Source organism: Orbicella franksi, chromosome 3 (genome assembly GCF_964199315.1).
Source record: "Orbicella franksi chromosome 3, jaOrbFran1.1, whole genome shotgun sequence".
In the NCBI taxonomy this organism is placed as follows: Eukaryota; Metazoa; Cnidaria; class Anthozoa; order Scleractinia; family Merulinidae; genus Orbicella; species Orbicella franksi.
The window spans coordinates 8595330-8622124 of NC_138147.1; the positions used below are offsets into that span (position 1 = coordinate 8595330).

A 26795-nucleotide genomic window follows, 5' to 3' on the forward strand; every position below is an offset into this window, starting at 1 on the left:
ATTCAATCGGTAAACTTCTATAATTATAAATATTTGGGCATTGACGGGGTTTTCCAAATTCGTTTCGAATGACCATCTAGTTCCTTCTGCATGTAGCAATTTCCTTCTTTATTTTATTAGTGCGATAAGACAAAAATTTTCCACTCTTACTAAAAATACAATACTATTGAAAATGCAAAATGTCTTTCGAGACGAGTAGAAAACTACTAAAAAATTACAACAAGGTTTCAAGCTTTAACACGGATAAAACTGCTTTCATTTTAATCGTCGCCGGAAAATTTCCCATTTTCCATGTATTCATTGCAATCAGTGTTGTTTGTTGATAGCTACAAAGCAATATCAACTACTTGCACGATCGGGAACATTTGTCTCTTCATTTACAGCTGAAGTCGTCTCACTCTCACTTGCAATATTTTCGGAATCCAGCGGAACTTCTTCGGCATTACTCGGTGTATCAGAGAGAACGGTCGGGCTTGTTTCGGAACTGGTTGCAGAATCGTCAGATTTATGATTCGAATTTTCAGCAGCAGGTTCTTGAACCCCGCCACTTGACTGGCCAACAGAATCTTCCATGAACTGTTCCTCGCTCTGCTTTTCGTCTTCCTCGTCTCTTACATCCTCTGGCTTTTCAAGTGTTTGTTCACTTGACGTTTTTTCTTCTCCGGCACTTGCGTTGTGTTCGTTTTTGCCGTTTATTCTCTCTCCACCAGATGGTGACTGTTTGATTTCTTCACTAGAAAGAGCAGAACTGGTTTCCTTGGTCTGGAAAGAAAAATAAAAGCAAACAAGGCATATAAAATCTCGATAAAATCAGCGAGGTACTTTAGATTATCAATAATATAAATTACTATTATAAACACTATCATTATCATGTTCTATCTCAGGATGGACAAAAAACTGCCGGAAAAGTAAGACCAATCGAAAGACTACAATGCAGTTACATGTACGTGCTCCCAAGTTGACACAAAATTCATTTTATTTCCGACATATTCACTAACCCGGATACCTCAGTGTGATGTTATCTAGTTATCTACCCAGACATCGGTGAAGTACAAACTTGACAGATGACTTCATGTAACTAGACACCATTTGACTCGATGAATGCCTGACGTCACGAGAGGAAATTCTATTTTCCACGAAGGAAGACTTTTGTGTTTCTTGATCCCAGAATGGCAGAATAAATAGAAACAGTTAAATACCATCCTTTTCGGAGAAAAATGAATACAAATATGAACCTCTTGATATAGATACCAAAGAGAAAGTGCTGAGTTTCCTTATTTTAAGTGTAATGAAGTCGTTTAGATTATAGACTGTGGTATCTATTATAAAATTCTCGTATCTCTAAGACCAAGCGAACTGTCCCTAATACAGTTATACGGGGTGTCCTTATTTCAGAGGTAGATATTATATGAATTCAGGTTTTTCTGCCGGGACCAGTTGAACTATCCTTAACTAAATGTTCCTGTATTATGGGGTTCATCGGTGTTGGGAAATAGAGGTTTGACTCGTAAAATATCTCAACAGGCGGTACATTTCTACGAGTCTTGCAGCAGTATATTAACCAGCCTGTAAGGCACGTCAAACTACAAACAACAAGTAAAAATGTACAGCAATTAATGCTACAAACGTTACGAAAATTCTGATAAGAGATTTTTCATCCATCCTGAAAACCAGAAACTGCATCAACGAAGCGAGTGGTCTGGAGAACTATGAGCGCTCTAACTACCTCAGTTTTAAAACACTTGTCCTGTTGCCTACAGTATCAAAATCGTGGCAGGGACATGTGAAACGACTTTCTGCAGTTACATGGAGCGTTTTCACATGACGTCATGGCAGCCATGTTGGTGTCACAACACAATGAAAGGCGGCCATGTTAAGCAATCCTGTGGGAGCTACTACGTGCGCTCTCATTGGTCGATAGGTGTATTTAGGTGAAAGTACGTAAACACGGTTGTGACGTTTAGATTCGCGGTTGTTTTTGAGAATTATTTTATAAAACCAATAGAGCACTTTTTCTGCGTTTACATAGCCTCATTTTAACACTCGGAGGGTTGGGAAATTCGAGACAGTTATGCAAACCCTCGACTACATCTCGGGTTTGCACAACTGTCTCGAATTTCCCAACCCTCCGAGTGTTTAGATGAGGCTATGTTAACACGGAAAAAGTGCTCGATTGGTTAAATGTAAACACTTTCTTTTGTTCCAATAAATCTGCAAGGCCGCAGGCTGCGTGAGTGAAAACGCTCTCTAGGAAAGGAAAAGTATAGGTCAGAAGAAGGAAGAATGAAATTAGACTGGTCCGCTCATACCTGGTCGATGTCACTGGCTGTCACTTTAGCTCCCTTGTGCAGCGCCCTACAAAGGTTTTCAAGCTTTTCATTCTTCAATCGCAAAGCCGTCATTTCTTTTTGTTGTTTTTCTCGCTATTAAAGTGCGAATAAAAAAGAGAGCGGCGATGAGGAACGGCAAGAATTCTATTAGACGTAAGGAAAAAGCAAACAACAACAACAACAACAACAACAACAACAACAACAACAACAACAAAACACAAAAAAACCCACACTACTCCTTTATTTCTCCCTGCAGTTTCACTTCTTTCATTTACCTATATTAGGAAGGCGCGGTGGCCTCATAGTTGGTGTACTCGTCTCTGGATCGAGCCCTGGCCGGGGACATTGTGTTGAATTCTTGGGTAAAACAGTTAATTTCACAGTGCCTCTCGCCACCCAGGTGTATAAATGGGTACTTGCGAACTTAACACTGAGGGCAGCCCTGCAATGGACTAGCATCTCATTGAGGGGGGAGTAGAAATACTCCCAGTTCCTTCATGCTACGGAAACCGGAATAAGCTCCGGCCTAATGGGTCACCAGCTTGGCTCGTATGCATACTTCACCTTCACCTTTACCATTTATCAATAAAGCTCGCCACAAACCATGGGACATGAAGCGGGGGAAATGTTGCAGCGACAGTTTTCCTTACGTGACATGCCCGTTTTGTTCGGAAAATGTCTGTCCCCGTAACATGTTCAGTTGCATAAAATTCATGCCAGATGACTGAATAACATTAAGACAAATATAATTCGTATGCGCCGACCTTAGGGACCGTTCATTTTTTATAAGGTAGGGGGGGCTGGTGGGATTTGGGGGGGGGGGGAGCCATGCGAAAAAAAATGGCTTTCGAGGGGGGGCCATCCCAAAAAAATAAGGGAAAAAGGGGGGGTCACGTGAAATATTTTAGTAAAACTTTAAAATGGCATAACGTTTGAATATCAAAAAAATTGCTATAGAATAAACATAGAAGGCAGGATACAAATTTATTACAAACTTTCCTTCTGCTTTAAAAAAACGTTTGGCCACAAAAAGCATTTGTAGCTACTGAAAAGAAGTATTTAACACTGTTATTTTCGAATGCAACTTTCACTGGCACTCATCTTCATCTTCGCTGTCATCGAGTTCTTCGTCGCCGCTTGTGCTGCTATGGGAGTCTCTTTCACCAATGCTGCAATAAGCAGTAATGCTTTCCGTCAGAGTGTACTCTTCAGGGTACATGAAGGTGTAAACATAATCTCTGACTTCCTGCTCAAGGTTTGTGGTGAAATAATTCCCTTCCAAGAGCTGTGCGATGTATGGCCCATCTCTTCTAAATAACGACGTGGCAACATCCTCAACTTTAATACACTCTTCCGGGACGGCCGTTCTAGGAGGGTACACAAGGCATTTTGGAAGATCATTTCCTAGCGGGTTTCCAACACAGATTCCATAAACTCGTTGGACGTTGTTTTCAGTCCGCTTCCTCTTTCTTTCATTTGACTTTCTGCGGTTTTCTTTTTTCCTTCTCCTTTTGTTGATGTGCTGTTTGAGTGTGCCCTTGAATATGCTGTTATAATTGCTCTTCTTATTTTCTAGTGCTTCCATGTCCTGCGTGACCTTCGTCAACTTAGCTTCTATACATTTGATCTGTTTTACATTAAAACTGTGGGCAAATTCTTCGCCCTGCTTTAAAGCAAGCCCATTGGACTGAAAGAGTGTGGAATCGTGTTCCTTTACATCTTTCAATATCACATTCAACTTTTCCACAATTGCTCCGAGCTCTTTGATGGAGAAGTTCAGTTTTCTTCCATCACTGGGCTTCAACTGGTGCCCTGGCACGGAAAACTCACCCACCCTTTCTGAACAGCCATCCGCACTTAGAAAGATTGCTTCTTTTGCTTGTAAGATGTCAAACTGCCTGGATCGTTCAGCTGTAAACCTTTTCTTAAACGACTCGTCACTTTCGCCATTATTGCGCATTTTGGAATTTTGCGCATTTAAAAAGCAGCAAGAGTGAGAAAGTAAAGGCAATTGTAAGACATTCATGCTTGCAGCAGAAGAGTCCTCTCAGAGCTGGCCAACCAACACTGAGAAATGCCAGGACATTGACACAAAATGACAACAGGGCAAGTGCTGACAGCAGTGAAACAGATGAAAGTGACAATGATGAGTATGACAGTGATGCCATTGAGTCTGGGGGAGATGATGACTCAAGTGACGTCATTCTTGCATTCATCAATTCAGATGAGGAAGATGCCAATGAGAGGCCAAATGCCACACGCTCAGGGCGAGCCATAACTAGGAGATCCGAAATTGACTTCTCTTTCTTTTGATTTGTTTTTTAAACAACAGCTCTCTGTCGTATAGGGATTGTAAATATTGTCTTCATAGTGAACACAATAACGTGAAGTAGGGAGATAATAGAGAAATATTAAAAAAGTTGAAATCTAAATATTGTTTGTTCAATTTTTTTCTGGGGGAGGGGGGGTCATCCCAAAAAATGACCGCTATAAAGGGGGGGCCATGTGAAAAAATTGGTAAGCTGAGGGGGGGTCATGCGATTTTTAAATGGTGCTTCCCAAATCCCACCAGCCCCCCCTCCCTCATAAAAAATGAACGGTCCCTTAAGAGCTTCGATCCTTCGTTCAACAAAAATCATATTTTGGACACTGTCAATCATTTTCGACCAATATTTTAAAGAAGTTTCGAACGATTTAAAGACCACGGTTAACGTGACCTTAGATGTAGCGTGATGTAGTCTGAAATGGCGTGACCTACCTCTTCTACCATTTGCAGCAATGAACGGTTACCGTTATCGAACTTCGTTTTCCACGAGAGTTTTTCCTTTTCCAGTTTTTTGATTGTTTTTGTCATCTATAAGAAAAAATTACAACAAATGAACATCTTGATTGTGCACTATTAGTGATAGGTGCGTGGAAGATGTCTAGGAAACGCCTTCGTAAACAAGGAGACATAGTTGCAGAAAATCTTTCCCTAAATGTCTCACCGTTAACGCGCGCGCGGAAAAAATTTTTTTTCTAAGGAACAATAAATGAAAATTTCCATTATTTAAGCTGTATTTTACTTCCACAGAAAATGTTTCCCAGTTTGCATTCCAAAGAAATTATTTTGGTCCTCTAGCACTGTTTACGTAACAACGTTTCCTCTTTTGCGGGGGCGAGGTTTCAAAATTGTCAGAAATAAGATCAGCATTTTTCCACAATGATTTCCCATCACCCCACTCTACAAATCTTTCAGTAGAGTTACAATGGGTGTGCAGTCGTCACCAACATTTTATCAAAAGAAGAAATACAAGCAAAAAAAGAACAAATAACAAAACAACAAGAAGCAGCATGTTTCTCTGTTAGAGCAAACTAAAAAAAAACCCTCGGAAATTCATCCTGTACAGGTTTGTGAAAACGTGTAATACGTAGCTCTACAATTTTCTTCTCAGAAAATCATATTTAAAAAAAGATTCACAGACCTTGTCCATTTCTTTCTTGAAAGTCGAAAACACTTCATTGCTCTTGTTGAGCGTTTTCTGAAATTCTTCAAATCGCTCTGCATACATTGTCAGCTGAAACAAAAGAAAACAGTTTCAGTAACTAAAAGAAACATACAGTGAGAAGTAAAAAAAAAAAACAGTTTTAACTCGAGGAACTAGTAATTATTGAGGCGATTGTTCCATCTGAAATAATCTATGATATTCAATTCTGAAGTTGCATAGCAACATAACGTTTCATTACTAGGTCATGCTGACGTCACTGTTTTCAGAGCACTCGTGAGTACTAGTTCAAGCTCAATTTTTATTGGATAATAAGAATCGGAAACTCTTTGAGTGCTGAACAAAGATTTGCTAAATAAACGGCACTGTGATACGATGATATTTCTTTTGGGTACACTTCGGGCAACATATCAGGTAAGTTTGGTTGAGCCATGGTTCGTATTTTAGAGAGACGAAGTTGAGCCAAAGTATGAACCATGGCTCAACCAAACTCGCCTGATATACCACCGAAGCATAACAAAAAGGTATAGTTAGGTTTTTGTTATACCAAACTTCAGCCAAGATATTGTAGACATGGCTTCTGATTGGCTAATTGCAGTACATAATTACCCACCGTTACCATCAATAGAGTTCTTCAACTTACCCATCACAACAAACCAGACTTTAAATCAAACAAATGGTGTACATTCTTAAAACACCCAATTCTGATTAGCTCCTACCTGGGATTTCATCTCTTTTTCCTGTTTTGTTAAGATCTCACACTGCTTCTTATATTCTTGAGCTTGCTTAATCAACTAAAATATTATGTAAACAAAAGTTACCCTGACAGCAAGTTATAATTACTTTTCACTCCTGTTTAAGTTATAGTGGAATCCCGACTTTTCAAACCTCCAAGGGAAACAAAAATTGGTTCAAAAAATCAAAGTGTTCGAGAAATCGAGGGTAAAATTACAGTGTTCAACTGAGGAGAGGGAACCACTTATGGTTTGAGTTATCGGGAGGTTAAAAAAAAATAAGGGTTTGAAAAATCGGGATTCCATGGCATGTTTCAATCAAGATTTAAAAGTCCCTTCAATCAATTGCGGAATGTTGAGGGGCACAGTGGCCTTATATTATTGAGTCTAAGTTCAAACCTTTCCTGGGGTGCTGTAGCATTCTTGTGCAAGACACTTAACACTGGCAGGGCATTCTAATCCTAAACCCTATGGCTTACACAATCATGTAAATTGAAAATGGGCATGGCCAAAAATTAATGGAATACAACCAGGCAAAACAAAGGAAGGAAGAATTAATGGACTTGCTTTCCCTCTCCCTGCTACATCCCCCCCCCCCTCCCCTAATAATTTCTCATGTTATTGAAACCAGAGAAGTGAACAATGGTCTGATAAGCCACCTAGACAACATCTAAAGAAATCATCTACAGGTATGCTTTCCAGAAGATCATCTTACAGCGTGTGTATACTAATCAAATAGATTTACATTTACATACATGTATGTTAAATTATCATTTGCTGGCCATAGAGTGGGTCAGTGGGTGACACATTTGTTTGGTCTGTCTGTTATTTTAATCAAAGTAGATAATTGAAGGCCACTCTTTTAGTAAGGCTATTTTTTGCAAGCAGAAGGATAATGAAACTGCTTTAACATAAATGCAAGTATTTTGCAAAATTAAAAAACACATACTTACATGCACTGGCTAAAATCAGGCAACATTTCCTTACCAGCTGATTTTCTGTCAAAGTCTTCTCTTTGTCTTCATTAAACTGCAGATGTTGCTGTGCCATTTTGGCTTCGGCCAACTGAAGTTCAAGCTGTTTGTGTTTGAAAACCTTTTCCACATGCTAGGTTATAAAATGATAACAGAAACCTTTAAATGACATACAAGGCCAAATTGGAACTTGTAATAAATGCATTGTATTTTAACTTGAGTGATCCAGTCACATTTATTTCATCACCTCACAATGCTAAGGATCAAGGACAATTTAGCGGTAGCTTTTTTGCTGCAAAAGAGATCACTAACTACATGTAAAAAACAAAAACAACAGGGTTTGTACGCTTTTTCAGAAACAAATTTCCAGGACTTTTCCAGGACTTTCCCAGGACTCAGATTGATTTTTCCAGGACTCTAAAATTTACATTAACCCTTTCACTCCCAAGATCTCAATTTTAATTCTCCTTGCTGTGTGCCATACATTTCGTATTTTTTACTTGAGTTTAACAGATTTCCAGCACTTTCCAGGACCAGTAGCCCTTTTCCAGGACTTTCCAGTCCTGGAAAATGCCACAGTAAAATTCCAGGACTTTCCAGGTTTTCCAGGACCCGTATGAACCCTGAAACAAGGAGACTACAGAAATTCCTGTCATATTCCCTGAAGGTTTCCCTGGCTTGATTCCTCTCTACCCCTAATTCAGCTTCATTCTTGAATCCCTTCCCCTAGGAATTTCCAACTATCCTTTAAGGCGTGGGTACATGCATAATCCCTGGATTTCTTTTTTCAGATTATAATCATCACATATAAAAAGGTCTGAGGTTTTGCTCCTTTGTGAAATTGTCACACGATAAAAATGCAAATGAGTGAGTTATTGAAAAAATTTATTTGCAAAAAAATTTGATGTGTACTGCCAACTGTTTGGAACAATGGCCAACACTTGTCATGGCCAGTTACGGGTGGCACAGCAGTCAATGGGTTAAGCTAAGTACATGAGACAGATAACCACAAAATTTTAAGAATAAATCATTACAAATGTAGAGTGTTCCACAGCAAAATTACTAACCTCTTCACGGACTTCATACTGCTCAACAAGCCCTTTCAATCTGGCAGCAAGTCTGTATGAAGTAAGAACAGATAAACAGACACAATTTAAAAGAAAATCATAAAAAGAAAAACAACAGATTGATATGAAATCGTTAACTGTTTTTTCAGAAGGCTGCTGTGTAAAATCTGTTAATTTCTGCATGTGCATGTAGTGTCACTAACTCATTGTTTTCAGTCTTCAGCTGTTGGTTTGCCTTGTAGTTCTCTTGCATCTGTTCTGAGATGTCATTGATTGTCGTCTGAAACTTTTCTGACAGTTCCTTTCGTTTGGCTTCCTCTTCTTGACTGCGTAGTTGACTCTCTTCCTGATAACAGGAGATTGAAGGAAAATGTTTATGTTAAACAATGGTGCTATGTTCAAACTGACAAATCTAGATCTGCCAACAATTGTTTCGTATGCAATTAATCTAACTCAAAAAAAACTTTCACATTTTTACCATTAGCCTGTTACCTCTCACAATTGGGAAGGAAATTAATCCATTATTTTTTGTATCACAAATTAAAATGATTGTGTAATTAAACAACCCCTTTTCTTACAAATTATTTTAATTTATTTACATCTTAGCATCAGATGTTGATACTTTATCACCATCCAGAGCACAGTATACAACATTGATAGTACATGTACATCTCTGACAGGGCTGTAGCTAGAAACAGGCAAACAGAGGCACTTGCCTCCATCATTTTTTAGTTTTTGTTGTTTCATAACAACGGTGAACCCTAAATACCTAGGAAGAGAATTAAACCACACATATTGCCTCAGCCATAATTTTCTGGCCATGGCCCTGTCTGACAATAGCTTATTATAGCCAAGTGCAAGAGCTGTAACTACATTTGTATCAGCCTGATAGCTTGAAAGTATGGATCAAGTTCTTAAAGTCTAAACTGAAAAGACCACTGAAACAATGACAATATACTCCCTTTGTGAAGCGAGGAAGGTTAGTTACAAACTGATTGAAAAAGAGCCTTCCATTGAAACTTTTAAATTATCAAGTCATTACTTACTCCATATCAGGGCCCTGGGGTTTAGGGTTAAATGGTGCTATTAAAAGAGAACATTTATTACTGACAAGTCCTAGCACCTTCACAAGCTTGCTGTGACGTTGTAATTCCCGGCAGAGACTCTCCAACTTGTTTTTTGCCAGACTTGCTTTGTTAAACTCAGACTGCAATTGATCACGTTCTTTCACGACCTGGAAAAATTGTTAAATAGAATATAATTATTTTATCCCAATTCTTACACATATACATGTACATGAACTCAGTTAATATTGTTATTAGAATACTCTGCAATAAAGCATGTGCTAAAGCCATAGGGGTAGGGTAGGGATCTAACAAATGAGGGACCTTATTTTTTAGGAACCCCTCACACCCAAAATGTGGGGGAAAAACCCAATTAAAAGAATAAGTAAAAATTAAAAATATGCATTCAATTACACCTGTTGTAGTTTATTGATCTGTAAACATTATATAAGTCATCTTGTAACCTTTTCCAGTCTCTTCTCTAATTCATCCTTTCTCGCTTCAGTGGTTTTGTGCTCTGCTGCCTAAAGTAGAGTAAAAAGTAATGCTGGTGTTTTGAAATGGTACTGTGGAAGCCTGGTGATCCCCAGCATGGGTAAATAGGGACAGGGATACAGAAATAGGGAGGCTAAGCCATTTCTTCCAGGCACAAACATACGTGTATGTGGCAGTGAAAATATGCTTTGGAGTGTGCAAGATCTTGGTCCAGTCTGCCATATGATGTAAATGATATAGCTCTGTGAAGTGCCCCGGTTGACTTGTTACGTGGACATGTCAGTGATAATTCACAACCATCCAACAATCCAAGGAGTAAAACAGATCTCTATTTGTACTTGATCAGCAGGGTAGAGAAATTCACTGGACTGCTAATATCAGAGTTCATATTGCTCAGAGATGATAGAACACCAGGAGGTTTTTTAGGGTACAAAATTTGTATCTAATATAAAAGTTCTAGGACCCTGAGAACACACTCACTTTACCTTAATAATTATTAATAAGTTTGATGATAAATTATTACTCGCAAGTTTACAATGTGTACACCAAACCATGTTCAGACAATTAATAATTAACTCAAATTAAGTTTCAATTTATATGATATAACATTATAGTCTAAATGTTGACTGTGAAAGGTTTACTCTACTGAAAGCTGATACTATGATTAATATCAATACAAACTAATTATTATAGTGATGTGGGATTTTTCCAGAGTGCATAAATTATGCAGCTGACTTGGGTTTAGTGCACAACATCATATAACAACCTAATATCTGAAAGGATCCTGAGAAAACATGAAGTCAACTTTCAGCATACCCCCCTGAGAGCAGTGTAGAACGAAGAGTTAAAATAAAAATTCAATATCATGCAAATATCAATGATTGCAGTAGTTAACGCCACCCGTGGTTGATATCGTATTGTCAGTAAAAGACAACTAGCGCTAGCATACATGCAATCAACTGCAGTCAGGAATTATACGAAATAAAAAATATTGAAGAAACCCAATCAATTTGCTTGGTCTGGGGCATTCGAGTCGAAAGTGAAAAATGAAAATATTTAGGGTGAAGCAAAAAGATGAAATGACATGTAAGTGTTAATTCGGTTACTGTAAGTTTATTTATTCTAGAGTCACTATAGGCGGGTTTCGTCAAAGTGAAAGAGTATGCTTACAAGTTTACGTACAAAGTGAATCCTGAAACCAGTATATCTTTGTAGGACAATGCTTAGGTTGGAAACTATTCTAGAATCTCAAAGGTTTCAAACTAGTTATGACACTTTACTTAAGCTTACTCATGAAGTTTTCTTACCAATTGTAAGTGCTTTTTGCCAAGGGCGTCGAGTTTCCCTTCTGGATTATCCAAGTCTTCAAATGATTTCAGTAACAGTTCTACACAAAAAGATCCACATGCAAATTTTAAAACTTAAATTCTGGATTCACATATGCTATATTCACGACGAATCTGTTCAAACACAGAAGGTGAAAGATTACATAAGGCGATAAGAATATTAAGCTTAATGCTAAAACAGTTACAAGCTAATTTGTCTGCACACGCTAGGCATTGGCCGTCAATAGCTTGTAATGTTTACACTGTGGTAACTTACTTAGCTTTTTCTCCTCTTCTTTTAGCTTCTTATTGCTTTTCGTTGGCTTGACTTCAGCCTTTTTAGTCGTCTTGTCCGTAATTTTTGCTGATTTTTCGTGGACTTGTTCGTCTTTTGGAGTTACTTCGTCGGCGTTGTTGGAAACTTCCGGGCAAATTGTTGATGCCTCCGAGTGGGACTCGCCATTCTAGAATCGTAAAACTTATTAATTAACCCTTACGTTTCACAAAAAAAACTCTGATCATGTTTCAGCTAACTCTCCACCTAGTACCTTTGCCTGTTCTATTGGTACCTCAGTTTCTAAAGTAGAAATCATGTTGTTTCTTGAAGCCTAACTCGGTCGACCGCTCTTCTCGAATGAGGGACGTTGGAGAATCTGAGCCAGCAGTATTTTACAACAACAGTAATATTTAGACGCAAAGAGTCGTTGGTGTGGCGATCATTAAGTGTCGTGTTAAATGTCGGCGACGCCCAAACTAATTTATTTTGGGATGTTTAGGACAAATTAAGATATTTCAAGTTCTGCGATTTTCCCACTGGGAAAATGTATTCCATATCACTAAAAGCACCAAAGCAGCAATTTTCCAAAATGACAGATGCTGGTAACATCTAAGCGTCTGAACTTCTTTCTCTACTTTTTCTTCTACAAGAAAATTTTGGCCTGAGTGGTTCAAAACTGGTTAATTTCTAAAACAAAAATAGGAGATATTTATAGAGTTTTACGAACAATTTTTGTGATATCTAGAAAGTTTTTGGAGAATTTCCGGAAAGAAAAGGCGGTTTTACGTGATATTTGTGGAAAGACCTAACCACGAAAGACTTTAACGATGGCTACAGACCCTTTTCATAAATGGCTGCCAACTATAAACTTAAAGTTAACCGTATAAACATGTCTTTCACTGCTTATGTTTCGTGTAGTTTGAGATTATTCAAACTCAAAAGAGAAGACTTAACAATATAAACAGAAAATCTCACCTCTAGGTTACAATACTCAAATCAAAATTTATCGCTTATCTTCTTCACAGATTTTTTTTTTTTGAGGCAGGAAAAATCCTGATTATTTACACAAATGGCAAAATAGTTGTTTCTCTTTTATTTCCGATCACTATCGCTTTGTTGTGGAATTGGTTTCCTGCGCGTCTATCAAATCTATGAAACCTCAATCAACTGTAACGCCTCTCTCGTGATCTTTATCTTCTGCGTGCATTCATCTGATCGATAGGGCGGGCGTACACTAGGCATGAACAGAAATGATAATAGTAACATAAACGGAAATAGGACCATAATGGGCGTAAGTATTCTTTCTCTTACTCCATTTTCTTACTCCTACTCGCAGCCAATGGGAACGAGATTGCCCAGGGGCGGGGTTGGGGGGGGGGGGTCGACTCCCATATGAAAAGGTCGGTGATGCTCTTCGTCTCGCTTAGGTGTATGAATCACTGGTCTCACTTACAGTGTTGACGATCAATGAAACACCACTATTTTTAACTGCCAAAGTATCTTTTAGGGTGCACTCGAAGAAATAATAATAACTGCACTTGTTGTATCTCTCAGTTACTACGCGTGCTGTGATTGGTCAATTTAGCGGGCTGTATTACTGTACTGCCCGCTAAAATTTAAAGCTGTTTTTGTTCCCAAAATTCTTCGCAATTAATCGCCGTGGGTTCTTAACTTTCATAGCAAGTAAAAGTTTAACACTTTTTTTCCACTTTTTAAAAATTGTGCATCAATTAAAACGTGCTTACGACTTCACAACGAATTCAAATTAACTCGTTTTCTTCCGACGTGCGTCATAAATTTCAAGCCGTTATAGAAATCGTTCTCGAACGCGTCAGACACACAGTAGAGATATAATAAATATCTTACTTACCTCATCTTCTCGGTTCGTACATTGAGTTACAGGTCCTAGTTTTTTCCCCTTCGACTTAAGGCCCAGACGCGAAGGGGAAAAAACTCGGTCCATAACTTACAGTACGGACCGAGAACTCGGTTAGTAAGAGGATTTTCGGATCGATTTCCGCCGGTCTCTCGAGTCCAGGGCTCCTTTCCCGCGCAGTGCCTGGTAAAGTGGTATCTTTTGGGAGTCAAATAAAGTTCGAGCCACGCCCGGATTGGTCTCTTTTAGGGGTTTACTTCAAATTTTCCGATGAGCATCCCCGATATTTTCTTAAGGAAGCTCCCCCGGGGGTGCGAGATAGTACCAACCGTAAAATTTACTGGTCACTACTTTAAACAGGAGATTGACAGGAAACAGTGAATTAAAACTAAAGGAACCATGTTAACGCACAAGGTTTTGAGAATTTGTAATCAGCTTTATTTTGTTAGCAAGTAGCACCAAAATAGCCGTTCATGTATTAATTTATTTATTAACGTTGAACAAAGAAATTGTTCAAGAACTGAAATATAAAAAAGATTTAATCCGACGCGCAATTTGTTTTCTGATAACAGCACACGAAAAGCAATGGCAAAAAGCGAATATTGATGGCTAGTTAAAGACATAGGAAAAACAAAGGATAAACGTACAATGTGAAAGGGTATAATGAAATAATAAGTGATATATTATGGAAAACTTCCTGAATGTAGTATAAACACAAAGTACGAAGGAGTACAAGGCAATTCAATAAGTTCACTTGATTATTTGATATGAATCGAAAACAAGAGTCTACAGTCTAATTGGCCATTTTGAGCCTTCGTGATGAAATGTACCATTATGAAATCGGATTTGTAAACATGTACTGTATTCATGGCGTTAAATACAAAAATATAAACGATTCAGAACGTTCAAGTATTTTTTTTCAATAATAGAAGATGACCTACTTCAATTTTTGTTCGTTTTATCAATTAAAGTGTATTTCATTCTTTCAATGGCTTCAAATGCCTTGAGATTGATTCTCAGGATATTCTCTCCAACTGAAGTAATACTAAAACTTCTTTCTCCAAGAACACACTCGTGATACGTAATGCTTTAAAGCTACGTCGTTAAAGAAATCACGCACCAACACTTTCTGTCGCAGTTAGTTGTTCAGAAAATAGCGCACAACTTGTATTTGGTTTGCTCTTCAAGCACCAAACTCCCCACCCCACCCTGCCTAATATCCAAGTGCTTTCGCCAGGCAAAGCAGGGCAGGCGGCGAGGTTCCACGGCTATACTTATCAGTCAAACAACTGGTTACTCGACATAATCTTGCATTCTAACCGCTGGTTTTCTAACTCGACCACGACTGGAGACTCCGATGACCTCGTTTCCAAGCGAGTCACTTTCGCTATCGGAGTCATTTTCATTGTACCTTACACGACGCGCTGACGAATTTCTCCGCAAACTTCGCCGCGCGGGAGGGTTCACATTTCTTTGCGACGTTTCGCTAGTCCTACGTGAAGAGCTGCCGTGTGATTGACGCCTGTTTGAGCGAGCGTTGCTCGTGTTCGCTGAGCGATTAGTTCGCACTGTAACAGTGGGTCGATGGGTAGGCCGAGCAGTCTTCCGGCGAGTTTGATGGCGCGACTCTACAGCACTGTCGTCACTTTCTTCTTCTTCGTCTTCGTCGTCTTCCTCTTCATCTTCCTCATCATCCTCCTCTTGTTCCTCTTCGTCTCCATCTTCACTGTCGTCACCTTGTTCTTCTTCTCCCTCTTCGCTTCCTTCTTCTCCTTCTTCTTCCTCTTCCTCACCCTCTTCGTCCTCTTCTTCCTCGTCAGAATCTTCTCCATTTACACTCGTCGATCCCTGCGCTAAGGATGTACTCCTTCGCGTTGAATATCGGCTTGTAAGCGGCCCGTTAGAAACACTTTCCTCCTGTCTATTTTCTTGAATCCTCGAGGCAGGAAATCGCATAACAAGTTCCCGTCGAGCACTTGATCTTGTTTGCCTCCCACTTCCAGTATCTTCGAATACGTTATCGTTGTCTCGATCGTGACGAGACTGCGGGTTCGCCCGAGAACTCCCTCGGGTTTCTGTCCTTGCGGTGACGGCGTGACCGTAACCGTTTCGTAGGTCCGAATCGGAAGTTGTCGCAGCTCGAGTAGCAACGGACCGGGTTCTACTCTCTCGGGCGCTTAGAGAATCGGAGCTCGAGCCTGCGCCTGAAGAGTGGGCGGCCGCACTAGACGCAGCCTGGCTCCCTGAGTGAGAGGCCCGATGTCGAGACCCACCCCTACTGTCTGGCGCTTGAGATCCGAGCAACCGCATGGTTCGTAATCTTGTGCGACGGGCTCCGCCGGATGCAGACTCGTACCAGTCTCTTAGAACGCTATCGACGCGATCCTCAAACATGGCGGAGAGACGAATAGTCATGCTGTAGATCTGCAAAGGGACGTTTAGCGAGAGAGATAGAATTAACAATAATGAAACATAAACTGGGCTAAACAAACCTTTGTATAACGTTTTTCAACAAAGTGAGGATAAATAAGTTTAATTCCTCCGAGGTGGACAACTAATGCAGAAAATTTAAAGTGAAGGAATGATCCTCCACTGACGAAATCAGGTTAATTTTTGACCCACTATCGTCTTAGTGTAGATAGATCTGTAGCTGTTCTTAGTCTTCAGGTTTGTATACTTACTTAGGGCAGAGGACTGTTAGTTCGAGCATGAAACTGTTCTATGTTATCCTCTTTAAATATAGGTGTCTCATCTGTTATTGCAGCCCAAAGTCACGGACTTGACAGGGTGTATTGATTCAATTTTATAATTCGTCAAATTTTTCACTCGCAATTGGTCTAAGCGCGTCATGTAACTTAAGAGTGTGTCCACGAGAAAACCAGGCAGAACTAGGCAGGAGGTGATACAGCTCAAATCACCGACTTCGCTCAAACTTGGCGCAATGTTGGGTTTGGTGAGTGAATGATTGTGGCAAAAAAGTAGGTCAAAATATATTATTCCCTTCAAATTAGGGGGACCACCTGCAAAAATACTATTTGACACTAATTTATGCATATTTAATTAGCCATATTTGGTTTAGCATTTCTACGACAAGAAAAGCCATGTGAAAATGAAATCCACTGGATCATGAAGCCAGGGAGAGAAATCAAATTGCCCAGTTGAAATGAATATCTGTGCTTATAGACTGATAGTTGTACAACATGATCCAGTGGATTTCATTTTCACATGGCTTTTCTTGTTGTGGAAGTACTAAACTATAGATGGCTAATTAAATAGGCATAAATTAGTGTCAAATGGCCATTTTTGCAGGGGGTCCCCTAACTTGGGACAAATATCGGACAAATATCTAAACATATTTTCGCGCCAAATGGAGGCTATTGTTTATGTATGGGTTATTAACCAAGTGTGAGGTCAAGATGGCTGGATATTGGCCAAGTTCTTTTTTTGCGTGTTTATGGACCGAGACGGAATCGAGGTCCATAAACTCGCAAAAAAGGAACGAGGCCAATATCCAGCCATCTTGACCGAACAAGCTTGGTCAATTAAGGATTTATTATATGGTTTTCGCGGAAATTTTTCTTGCGGGACACGGCGGGTAGTCCCGAGCGGGCAAGATAGCTCCATCTTGCCCGCTCGGGTAGCCAATCACAGCGCAGGATTTCATTCATCTTGCCCGCTCGCGGAGCTTGCCATATAATAAGTAACATTATCATACCCGTGAACGCGGCACTGTGTTGTAAGCTCTTGAATTGGAGAAAATCAGGCGCACATCTCTGACAAAAGCTTCCGGATCGTTGTACAAGTTGTCTTCTAAGCGGCGATAAACGGTGCTGAAATCCATCGGTTCAGCCACCACCTCAGTGTAATCCTGGAACACAAAATTAAACAAGTGCGCTCCAGTGAAATCGAGCGTGTTACTCAATGTTCAATCAACTCTAGTTACTCAGACAAATTAGATGCAGAAGCGAAAATGAAATTTACAGCTTCAGTTCGATTTGTAGCTTCTGTTTTTGAAAGAAAGCAGTCACTAAGAAACATATATATATCTATTAAACTCAAGTGCTCCTAATTACGTTTTTGTTGGTTGGTTGGCTGGTTCGTTCAAAGAGGAGAAATTGGCGGCATTATTTTTCAAATGAGATCTGATTGTTTTAATTCATCATTTTAATTATCAGCCGTGTTGGGTTTATGGTGTGTCCGACTCCACCCACGCTACCCTTTTTTAGTGGTCATAGAGAGGAATCTAGGAAGGTACACGAGCCTGCACAAGTCAGAAACCACCTTCCGTTCACATCTTAACTTACCGGAAAGTCATTGAGGTCCACAGGATGTCGGAAAGGCGTGGCATCTTCACGTGATACCAGGAAGTCTAACAGCTGATGCGCGGACTGCATCCAGGGCTGAAAATTAACATACGCAAGTAACTTAAATTTTCAGTTCCTATAACAAACCGACGAGGAATACGTTGGTTTATGTCTTAACCAGGCTATTGAACCACTGCTTTCCAGTTTTTTAGTAAAGCTGCGAAATATCATCGAGTGAACCGGCACAGTCTAGAACAAACCAAAAAGGCAATCAATCTACGTTTGTTTTGTTTTTTAATTGCAATTTGATACATGCAACTGTAGCATTGTCCTATAGCATAGCTCCACTGTATCACGGGAGATAAGCCTCAAACAAATGCTTGTTTTGTTCATCTTGCAAGCCCTCAGGAAGAGGCACACAATAACAACATGCCGTGACTCCGCCGTAATCTTGCTGCGACAAATACAGAGCAGTCGACAGGCCGAGAAACCTGAATATTTTCAGTTGTTGTCCACGACACACACCTGCTGAGCCAGGATTATAGCTTACCTCAACAGGAGGTGGCTGCTCTCTCTTGATCTGTTTGTTAGGACCCTCCGAGGAACTTGATTCCTAAGGTAACAAAAAACATTCAACATCTGCCACAACTAAAGTAGCACGCGTGCTTCTCGCCACCAGGATTTCGCGCAGCCATTTTCTTCTCGCGGTTTTCTTTCGCGTCACGCACTACGGACTAAGCGAGAGAGGGACTACTCGTAGTCTAGTCACAACGAATGAGAAGTTCTCGTTTGGTGAACGTACTGCCGTTACTCGCTCAGTAACTGGTTCTTACAGTCCCTATTTACTTGTGAGAAGTCAGTTCTGAATCTGGCACAATAAAAGAACTGTAATGAATTGTAATAAAGAAATCCGCACTTACTCGTTTTCTTTTACGAGAACCCGCCGCAGCAGAATCCTAGAAGACAAAGATGCGAGAAAAATTACCATTAACCACATCAACTAAGCCTTACAGCTATCAGCCTCATACCGATTGTCACCATTCTACATTTACCCCTACCAGAGGCGAATTAATCAGTTACCAAAGTCATGAAAAGTTTTAACGATCTCACGTTCTTCGAAAACAACAAGGTAATTCATAGAAGCAGACAACAACAACAATTATGAAAACAACAAACATGCAGAGCATTTCTGTTTTACCTGTGATGTTTCACCTTCCCCAGCTGATTCCTCTGACATATTCTCCACTTGAACCTGAGGACATATAACAAGTTTTAAGTCAAAACAAGTCAAAACTTCTATAACCCATCAGTGCCTGCAGCTGTATGTTTCTGTAGTGGCTTCTCAGTACGGTACCGTTATACTCCTCTGAGGCGAAAGCTGTTGATCTGACTCTCCATTCAAGATGAGTATGAACAAAAGTCTGTACACGAGCCAATAGGCCCATCAGGCCGGAGCTTATCCCGGTTTCCGTAGCACGAAGCGGCTAGGAGTATTTCTACTTCCCCCTGGATGGGATGCTAGCCCATCGCAGGGTTACCCCACAGCATTAAATTCGCCGTTACCTACAGTATTTATACTCCTGGGTGGGGAGAGGCACTGCGAGAGTAAATTGTCTTGCCCAAGAACACAACACAATGTCTCTGGCCAGGGCTCGAACCCGGACCACTCGATCAGGAGTCGAGCGCACAAACCATGAGGCCACCGCGCCTCCACTTTGCGATAAGTATAGAGCGAGTTCAAGTAAAATTCACACCTGTACATCTCCGTCTTCTATTCCTTCCTCGTCTTCGCACATTGAAAGGATATCATTACACGAGGAGTCCCTGAGATCAAACAACATTTAATACTTGGCTACGAAGCAAACAGATTTTTCATTTCTTCTCTCTGATGTCACATATTAGCCACTGGATGACTATCAGGGAAGACGGTGGAGACACAGAAAAGATCAAACCACTGATCGTAAGGAGACAAACTCCCTGACAATAGCCTTTCCTCCCCTGGTACGATTTCTACGGTCCGTTAGAATACTACAAAGTTCAATGTTAATTATTTTGGTTTGATTAGAAACTTCAGCTTTAGAGTGTAAAGTGGAACCTCGCTTTACGAACACCCTGTTAATACTGTCACGTTTTATGCCCCGAGGAGAACGCTTAGTCAATCATCACCCCTTTAATCCGTCCAAACCTTAGTGATATTAGCGGGGTTCCACTGTATTCAAAACTTGCGGCATGCACTGTAGAAAATGATAACCTAAAGTAAAACAAGAAGTACACTACGACGAACAAACAAACGTCACGATTACAAAAACCAAGTCCACCGCGTCACCTACCTGATGAACGCATTCAACACTGACACTAGTTTAGACGAATTTCGAACAATCTGACTTTCTTCCTCGTTGTAAAGTCGAGCATTCCTTTCCAACTGCTTCACCTCCCAAAGAAGAGCCGTTACTCGCCTGGAAAAAAAACCCAAGCACGTCAGATGTATCCCGTAGAAAGAGGTGTATGTCCCACTGGAAAAATACAATGAAGTCTTTCGCTAGCTAATTCTTCGCTTTTCTAAATATTTCACAACGTATCAAAAAAAATTACCAGACCCATTTTCTGTAGCCCGCGAACGCAGACGTACCAAGTGATAGCCGGAAATACGTCCGCGTTCGCAGGCTAATTGTCAGTAGTGTCCGTGTTATTTTACATCCATAATCTGAGGGATTTCTTGTTCCATTTTTGCAAGGTTTTCGTATGTAGACTAGTTTAAAGGAACCGCTAGGTTACAGTTTGCGCATCTTGAAAAGTTTAACTTCAATTCTTCAAGTTCGTCCTTTGTAATCCGTGTTAATCTTCTCCATCCTTAACCATCCTTGTTCCTTTATGGTTTATTATTATCTCTTCGGTGCTTTTCTATTTTAGTAAACTACTATTTTCAGTTTTCCTTCAATTCAGAGGTAATTTTGTACGTGGCCAAAAGAACTCAAAATACCGTGACTGAGCTCCTTGAATAGTTTGCAAATCGCGCATTTTTTTGTGCTAGAGAGAAGCTGCACATACCCTGGGTACCAGAGGTTTTTTCTCGCGCGCGGCGGACGGACATACTTCACTTCGCTTCGGCGGCGACCGACACCGGAAACCGCGCAAGAGAAACCTCTGGCACCTAGGGTAAGCTGCACTGAAGTCGCGCGTTGGATTCTGGTCCACACCCGGTAGGCGTCAAGGACAATAAACAAGTCTTACCGGTAATACTTGTTTAAGAGCTTCTCTCGTAAGGTATTCAAGTCAGTTGGGTAAGGCACCACTGACCAATAATCTGGATACTCGTGTACATCCACTGCATAAACAAAAGGCCCCGCGAAGTGAAGTTGACTCAACGCTTCTAGGCCCGTTACGAGGCGCTGTGTCATTTCCTCCCGTCCCTCACCAAGCCATTCAGACTCTTCATCCGGGACGTATGCTAGCGTCAGCCGCTCTTCATCGGTCAGCGGTATGTTGCTTGTTGCCGCGCCTGAAGCGTCCGTGTCTTGCGCAGAGAGGTCTGGGTTCCCCGGGTCTGAAGTCAATAGAGACAAAAAAAAAGCTGAGAGGAGGGGGGAGAGAGGGAAAAGGATTACCACTACACAAAGACTAAAGACTCAGAACGCGACAAGAAAATGCGCGGGAAACACACACTGAATTATAAATAACATTTCAGGCCAACTACTTCATTATCATTACGAGAATAAGACAGAAATAAAAGAAGATTGAACTAATGAGTCACTAAATTCTCAAACTAGCTTTGAAAGAAACCTATCACGCCTAGTAAAAAGAATTGACATTCCGAGCTCGGGAATAAATGTATTGACAAGAGCTTCGGGGATCATAATGGTCTTGTCTGAAACAAGGGCACATTTTCCAGTACTTACCATGTTCCGTAACTGGCTGCAGATCCCAGGGGCTCATTCGCTCCACTTCTCCTGTGTCCCAACTAAAAAAGACACAGATAATGACATCACTCATTCATCGCGCACTCAATTGGCTTGAGTTTGTTGTTGGTTCTCGCCTTGCTCCGAGGGTTTTTCTCCGGGTTCTCCCGCTTTCCTCCCTCCACAAAAAAACCAATACTCCAAATTCCAATTCGACCAAGTTTGAGGACTAGCTAAAGCTGAAGTGGCTTCCTCTCTAAATATTTACAGCTATGGCTGTGTTACTTCCGCGCGGGATATCAGAACTGAGAACCAGTGAGAGACAAAACACGGATTCTTGGAGCCCAACCCTGACCCTAAACGACCTAAACCAAAACCCGGGTCACTGATAAGGACTTTCAACCGGGGTGGGGTGGGGGATAAATTACGCGTGCAAAGAGAGAGTCCGTATATTTAATATTTGTAAATCATATTTTTCTTACGCTCAAGGCTTATGATCTTTGAAAGGAACTACATTTTGATAAGTTTCAGAGCACACAGGCAAACTCGACTGCTGACCTTTCGCCTCCTAATGTTTTTTGGTTCATCCCTGACAGCTGTTTAAGCCTTTTTGTTTCTTACCTAACAGTGAAGCATTGAAAATGAGAATCCGGAAACTCTGTTTGGAAAGGACTTCTGTCTGTTATCTCACCCGCCCACCAAGTCTCGTCTATGACACTGCGGAAACGATGCCCTGTAAACAGCAATGCAAGAAACAGCAATGAACAATAAACCTATGCGGAACAATAATTTACTTTAGTTTTATAAAACGACAAAAACATCGGCCGCGTTAAACAGCTAGTAGGCATTTCAGCTCATTTTAGACATTTTTATTTTCCAGACGTCTCTGATATGAAATCGCACCAAAATGTGTTTCGATTATTTGTATATCAGAATGCAGAATTTTAAAATTTCCTCTGTTCAGTCATACAAGAACTGAAAATAAACGACTCGATATGAGACAGAAAACAACTGTTATGCAGCAAAAATCTAATGTAGCATTGTCCTATAGCATAGCTCCACTGCTTAACAGGAGATAAGCCTCAAACAAATGCTTGTGTTCATCTTGCAAGCCCTCAGGAAGAGGCACACGATAACAACATGCCGTGACTCCGCCATAATCTTGCTTTTAACAGCAAAGTTTTCACGACATTTTGAACAAATAAACGTTGTTGATATTGTGTTGGTTCTTTAGAGTTTTCGGGCAATCAAAGATATAAATAACACAGGTGCACTTTAGCTCCACCCCTAGACTAAAACCAACCAACCAACCAATAGGGTTTCAAAGGATTTTTTTTAAAGTAGATTGCATGAGATTATGAATCATGACATTAATTATATGACTGAGAAAATTACTTCATTGTGACTGGCTGATAGTAGGCCAATTTATCGTTAATTCTCAATTTGCACTGCAGTGCAAATCAAGCGCAAGCGCGTTCGCAATTTTCAAAGGCATATAAAAATAAGTAATCGTCTGAAAGGTCGATCAATTAAGGATTTACACTACTCGTGATATTTGAAAATTCTTTTAAATGTTGAGAGAATTTCAAATATCACTGGTTGTATAAATCCTCAACTGCAATCGCATTCATACGATTATCTATACTTACCTTAGCGTCAAATATAAAATGACTGCAGCAGTGAAAAGTGATCTGCTAAAAGCTGTGAGCTATTATTTGCAATGAAAGGTATCCGTTCAGAGAGATTCCTGCTTTTAGTTTGCCGTGTAATATGATTTTGTCACCTCTCATTACGTGAAAGATCATAGTCTGGGTTGAATGTAAACTTATCTTTTGCACTTTCAAACTTTGTTTCATAAGATCGGTATACCCACCTGGTCTCCAGTTCCTATTAATTGATATATCATACGCCTGGCGTAACACTAAAAAGTCCAACACATCTGCAACATCGTGATATCTGGAGAAACGACAGAAAAATGAAGAGATAATGAAACTAACTCACACATCGTGTTAGGAATAAGGTAACAACAAATGATCCTTAAAGGACCCAAGTATAAGCCTCCGCCATATTCGACGCCATCGAAATTATTGATATTGCAAGGTGAAGCGAAATCTTATTGCTTTGCTCTTAGTTGTGTTCCTGAAAGTATGTTTAATTAACTTTAGTAGTTTCACAGCGATTTCCTTCTTTTCGACATGCTCCGAATAAAATGTCTCGCATGTAAACAAAAACAATTTAAGTGTAGCTGATTAGGGCCCTTTAAGGTTTGATTCGACCGTGTAAAGAACTCAAATGTAAACCTTCCACCTACTTGACAGTAAATGTTGCTCCGGTGCTGTTTCCCGTTTCAGGATTTATCAGAGCTGCAATAAATCACATCAAACATAAAAATAATAAAAATAACAAAATCTCTATTTATCCTGATAAAAAATCGATCAGCTGAACCTAAGGGAGCAGCTGGTATTAACCGGTGATCAGTGCAGTACAGGTCCACGAGTTTCATTCAGTAAACACTTGTTACCGGGAAAACTCGTGTAATTAATTCTTGTGTATCTTACCTAATTTTAAGCAGCAAAGAGTTGGTGGACCAGTTGAGTAATGTAAGCTTACAATACGGCACAGCTCTTCGGCCTAGTAAACGCAAAATAATTATACATTTAGTGACATCAAACCTGTCTTCGCAAGTTTTCGCGGTTTGGTTAAGTGAAGGGCAAGACCTTACAATCAAAACTGAACTATTCGTTTCCACAAACTTGGCTAATAACACTGAACAGAGACCAGTGCCTACCTTTAATCTAAGTTTGTAGAAACACTGTTTCTTTGGGTTGATTTCGTAACACTTCAAGGCCATTACCTCCTTTACGTAAAGTTCGTGGCCTTGACGGAAATAATATACCTACAAAACAAGGCGATACAAGGAAGTTAAAACACAACGCAAGGAAGTCACTTGTGTCATTTCATTGACGTTTACAGCAGGAGGGCAACTGGTTTTCACAAATACATTTTCCGCTGGTATTTTAGCGTCACATTCCTCAATGGATTTTCTGTGTTAAGTGTCGGAGGACGCTTATTGCGATCCACCCATGCTTCGTGGTACCTGTTTTACGGATATTTCAGTGGTAAATAAATTTACGTTCGTTTGAACGTGGTTTTCACTGGTTTAAACTGAACTTCTAATATGAGAAAAACTTTCCTCTTTGCACCGGCTTAGGCGAAATTTGAGAGATGATCACAAAGGAATCAGCCTTTACCCTTACCTCGTCACCAATCTGAGGTACATATGGAGAGATTCGGTTTACTGTACAAATGAGCCAGTCTGGCGGTTGGTACAACGTTAGTAATTCCTGAACTTCATCTACTTTAGGCTTTTTCGACGGCTGCAAACAAAGAAAGACATCGCGATTTACAAGTCGTGTAGACAACACGATTTACTGGTAGTTCAATACAAAAACTTACAAGGCACCTTACTCTAGGTTTGTGTTTGGTGTAAAGCTCTTTGGTCAAAAACCTCGCGCAACAAACAAACAAACAAACAAACAAACAAACAAACAAACAAACAGACACCGGCTTAGTAACCGAATTAGGAGCACAACCAAAACCTAGACTTTCTAAAAGTCCTTTCCAATAGTTCTTTCCCGGCCTGTTGGTGTCGGTCACACTCGCGACTTCCGCTGGCAACTTCGTCGCTCGAAGATTGCCCTCTCGCTTCGCTAGAGGGAGATAAAAGCAAAGGTCGACTTGCGGCAAGTCTACCACAGCCAAGCACAACCAGAACAAAACGCGATTTGGTCGACGCGTGTTTCCCCGCGCTTAGCATTGATTAAACGTTTTCAAGCGCTAGATACAAGTTGCATGTTATCCCACGCTACCTACAGGTATGAAGTTTTCCAGCGCTTGGCGCCGGCTGCATGTTTCGCTTCAACTTCTGATCGGTTCATACGTTATTCGCGTTTCAGGCGGTCTTGATTTGCCACATGAAATTATACTGGGTTCACTTCAGACATAAAATTACAAAAGAAAAACAACTTACTTTCTTTTTCTTGGTAGGTTTCTTGCTCTTTTTGCTCTCTTTCTTGACCTTGGGCTGGCGTTGAGGAGAGCTGGGACCCGGTTGAGCTGGCTCTGTTCCTTCTTCTTCAGATGTACTCAGCACTCTACACACCCGCCTGTATGACAAATACAAAAAACATCAACTAACAAACAAACTAACAAGTAACAAAAAACAAAAGACAAACTTCAAGGGAAACTATTTACATTCAAAATGGTATATTAAAGCGCGTTCGTAGTGTATCTCATTAAAATCTACAAGCAGGCCAATATTTACAGTTCACATATTTATTTTTCATAAATTTAACCATTCCTGTTGATTACAAAGAACACTATCATCGCTGGAGATTTGTTTTCACATGCTCGGTTAGAGAAAGACACACGGAGAAAACTCTGCCGAACTCACCTTGGTCGGCGATTTTCAGTCTGTTGTTGAGTTCTGAGTCCAACTTCTTCTGTCCAGTCAGAGTATTCACTGGATTCACTGTGGATGAACAAAAACCATCAGCGGAAAAATTGAATGCACCCACACAGAACCGCGATACAATCTGTACCAGTACAAAACACATGGTATTTTTTGACTGAAGACTACATGAACCTTTGGCTACCCTCGATCACTGACCCTATCTTACCGTAAAATGTCAGTCTTCTCACAGAAGAGAGCTTAAGCAAACCTCGACGACACAACGGCAACGAGAACGCCAGCAAACAAAAGGTTTAATCAATGAACAGAACAATGGCTGTGCAAGTGCGTCACAGATCTTTGTACATTTCTTTGCCATCGTCTGCACAACAACAACATGAAATGACTAAGTTCTGCGAATTTTGAAGAACGCGAACGACGCAAGTTCTGAGACCAACAGGCGCACTGTACAGATCTAGCCATTTTTGAAATTCGAAGGTAAAATATAAATTCATACT

The 26795-nt window shown here is 40.3% G+C and overlaps 2 protein-coding genes across 2 annotated transcripts in view; both read right to left on the reverse strand.

The window, feature by feature from the left end:
* Nucleotides 1-87: 87 nt before the first annotated feature.
* LOC145481080 (beta-taxilin-like) lies at nt 88-12138 on the reverse strand. The gene is made up of 13 exons (XM_081459471.1): nt 12023-12138; nt 11752-11938; nt 11457-11536; nt 10119-10178; nt 9714-9824; nt 8794-8936; nt 8591-8642; nt 7537-7656; nt 6535-6609; nt 5795-5887; nt 5089-5184; nt 2310-2423; nt 88-762 (listed from the first exon to the last, which is right to left on the reverse strand). Exons 1-13 carry the CDS (start codon nt 12065-12067, stop codon nt 340-342), a joined length of 1599 nt encoding a protein of 532 aa, XP_081315597.1. The 5' UTR covers nt 12068-12138; the 3' UTR covers nt 88-339.
* A 1909-nt stretch (nt 12139-14047) lies between these two features.
* Nucleotides 14048-26795, reverse strand: part of LOC145481084 (PH-interacting protein-like) — a 28782-nt gene continuing 16034 nt past the window's right edge. The window contains exons 27-44 of the mRNA XM_081459474.1: nt 26281-26358; nt 25858-25993; nt 25085-25204; nt 24616-24723; nt 24386-24458; nt 24139-24190; nt 23701-23783; nt 22449-22560; nt 21828-21889; nt 21163-21475; nt 20262-20387; nt 19686-19755; nt 19130-19183; nt 18852-18887; nt 18482-18544; nt 17932-18027; nt 17343-17495; nt 14048-16051 (exon numbers count right to left, since the gene is read on the reverse strand). Coding sequence (XP_081315600.1) covers nt 14921-16051; nt 17343-17495; nt 17932-18027; nt 18482-18544; nt 18852-18887; nt 19130-19183; nt 19686-19755; nt 20262-20387; nt 21163-21475; nt 21828-21889; nt 22449-22560; nt 23701-23783; nt 24139-24190; nt 24386-24458; nt 24616-24723; nt 25085-25204; nt 25858-25993; nt 26281-26358 — 2866 coding nt within the window. The 3' untranslated portion in view covers nt 14048-14920. The remainder of the gene's footprint in view (nt 16052-17342; nt 17496-17931; nt 18028-18481; nt 18545-18851; nt 18888-19129; nt 19184-19685; nt 19756-20261; nt 20388-21162; nt 21476-21827; nt 21890-22448; nt 22561-23700; nt 23784-24138; nt 24191-24385; nt 24459-24615; nt 24724-25084; nt 25205-25857; nt 25994-26280; nt 26359-26795) is intronic.

Coding starts and splice junctions, on each gene's coding strand:
- LOC145481080 (XM_081459471.1), bottom strand. CDS start 12,067: ATGATTTCTACTTTAGAAACTGAGGTACCAATAGAACAGGCAAAG. Junction 11,939..12,022: donor TACCAATAGAACAGGCAAAG/GTACTAGGTGGA, acceptor TTACGATTCTAG/AATGGCGAGTCCCACTCGGA. Junction 5,888..6,534: donor AAAAAGAGATGAAATCCCAG/GTAGGAGCTAAT, acceptor CTTTTGTTTCAG/CTGACAATGTATGCAGAGCG.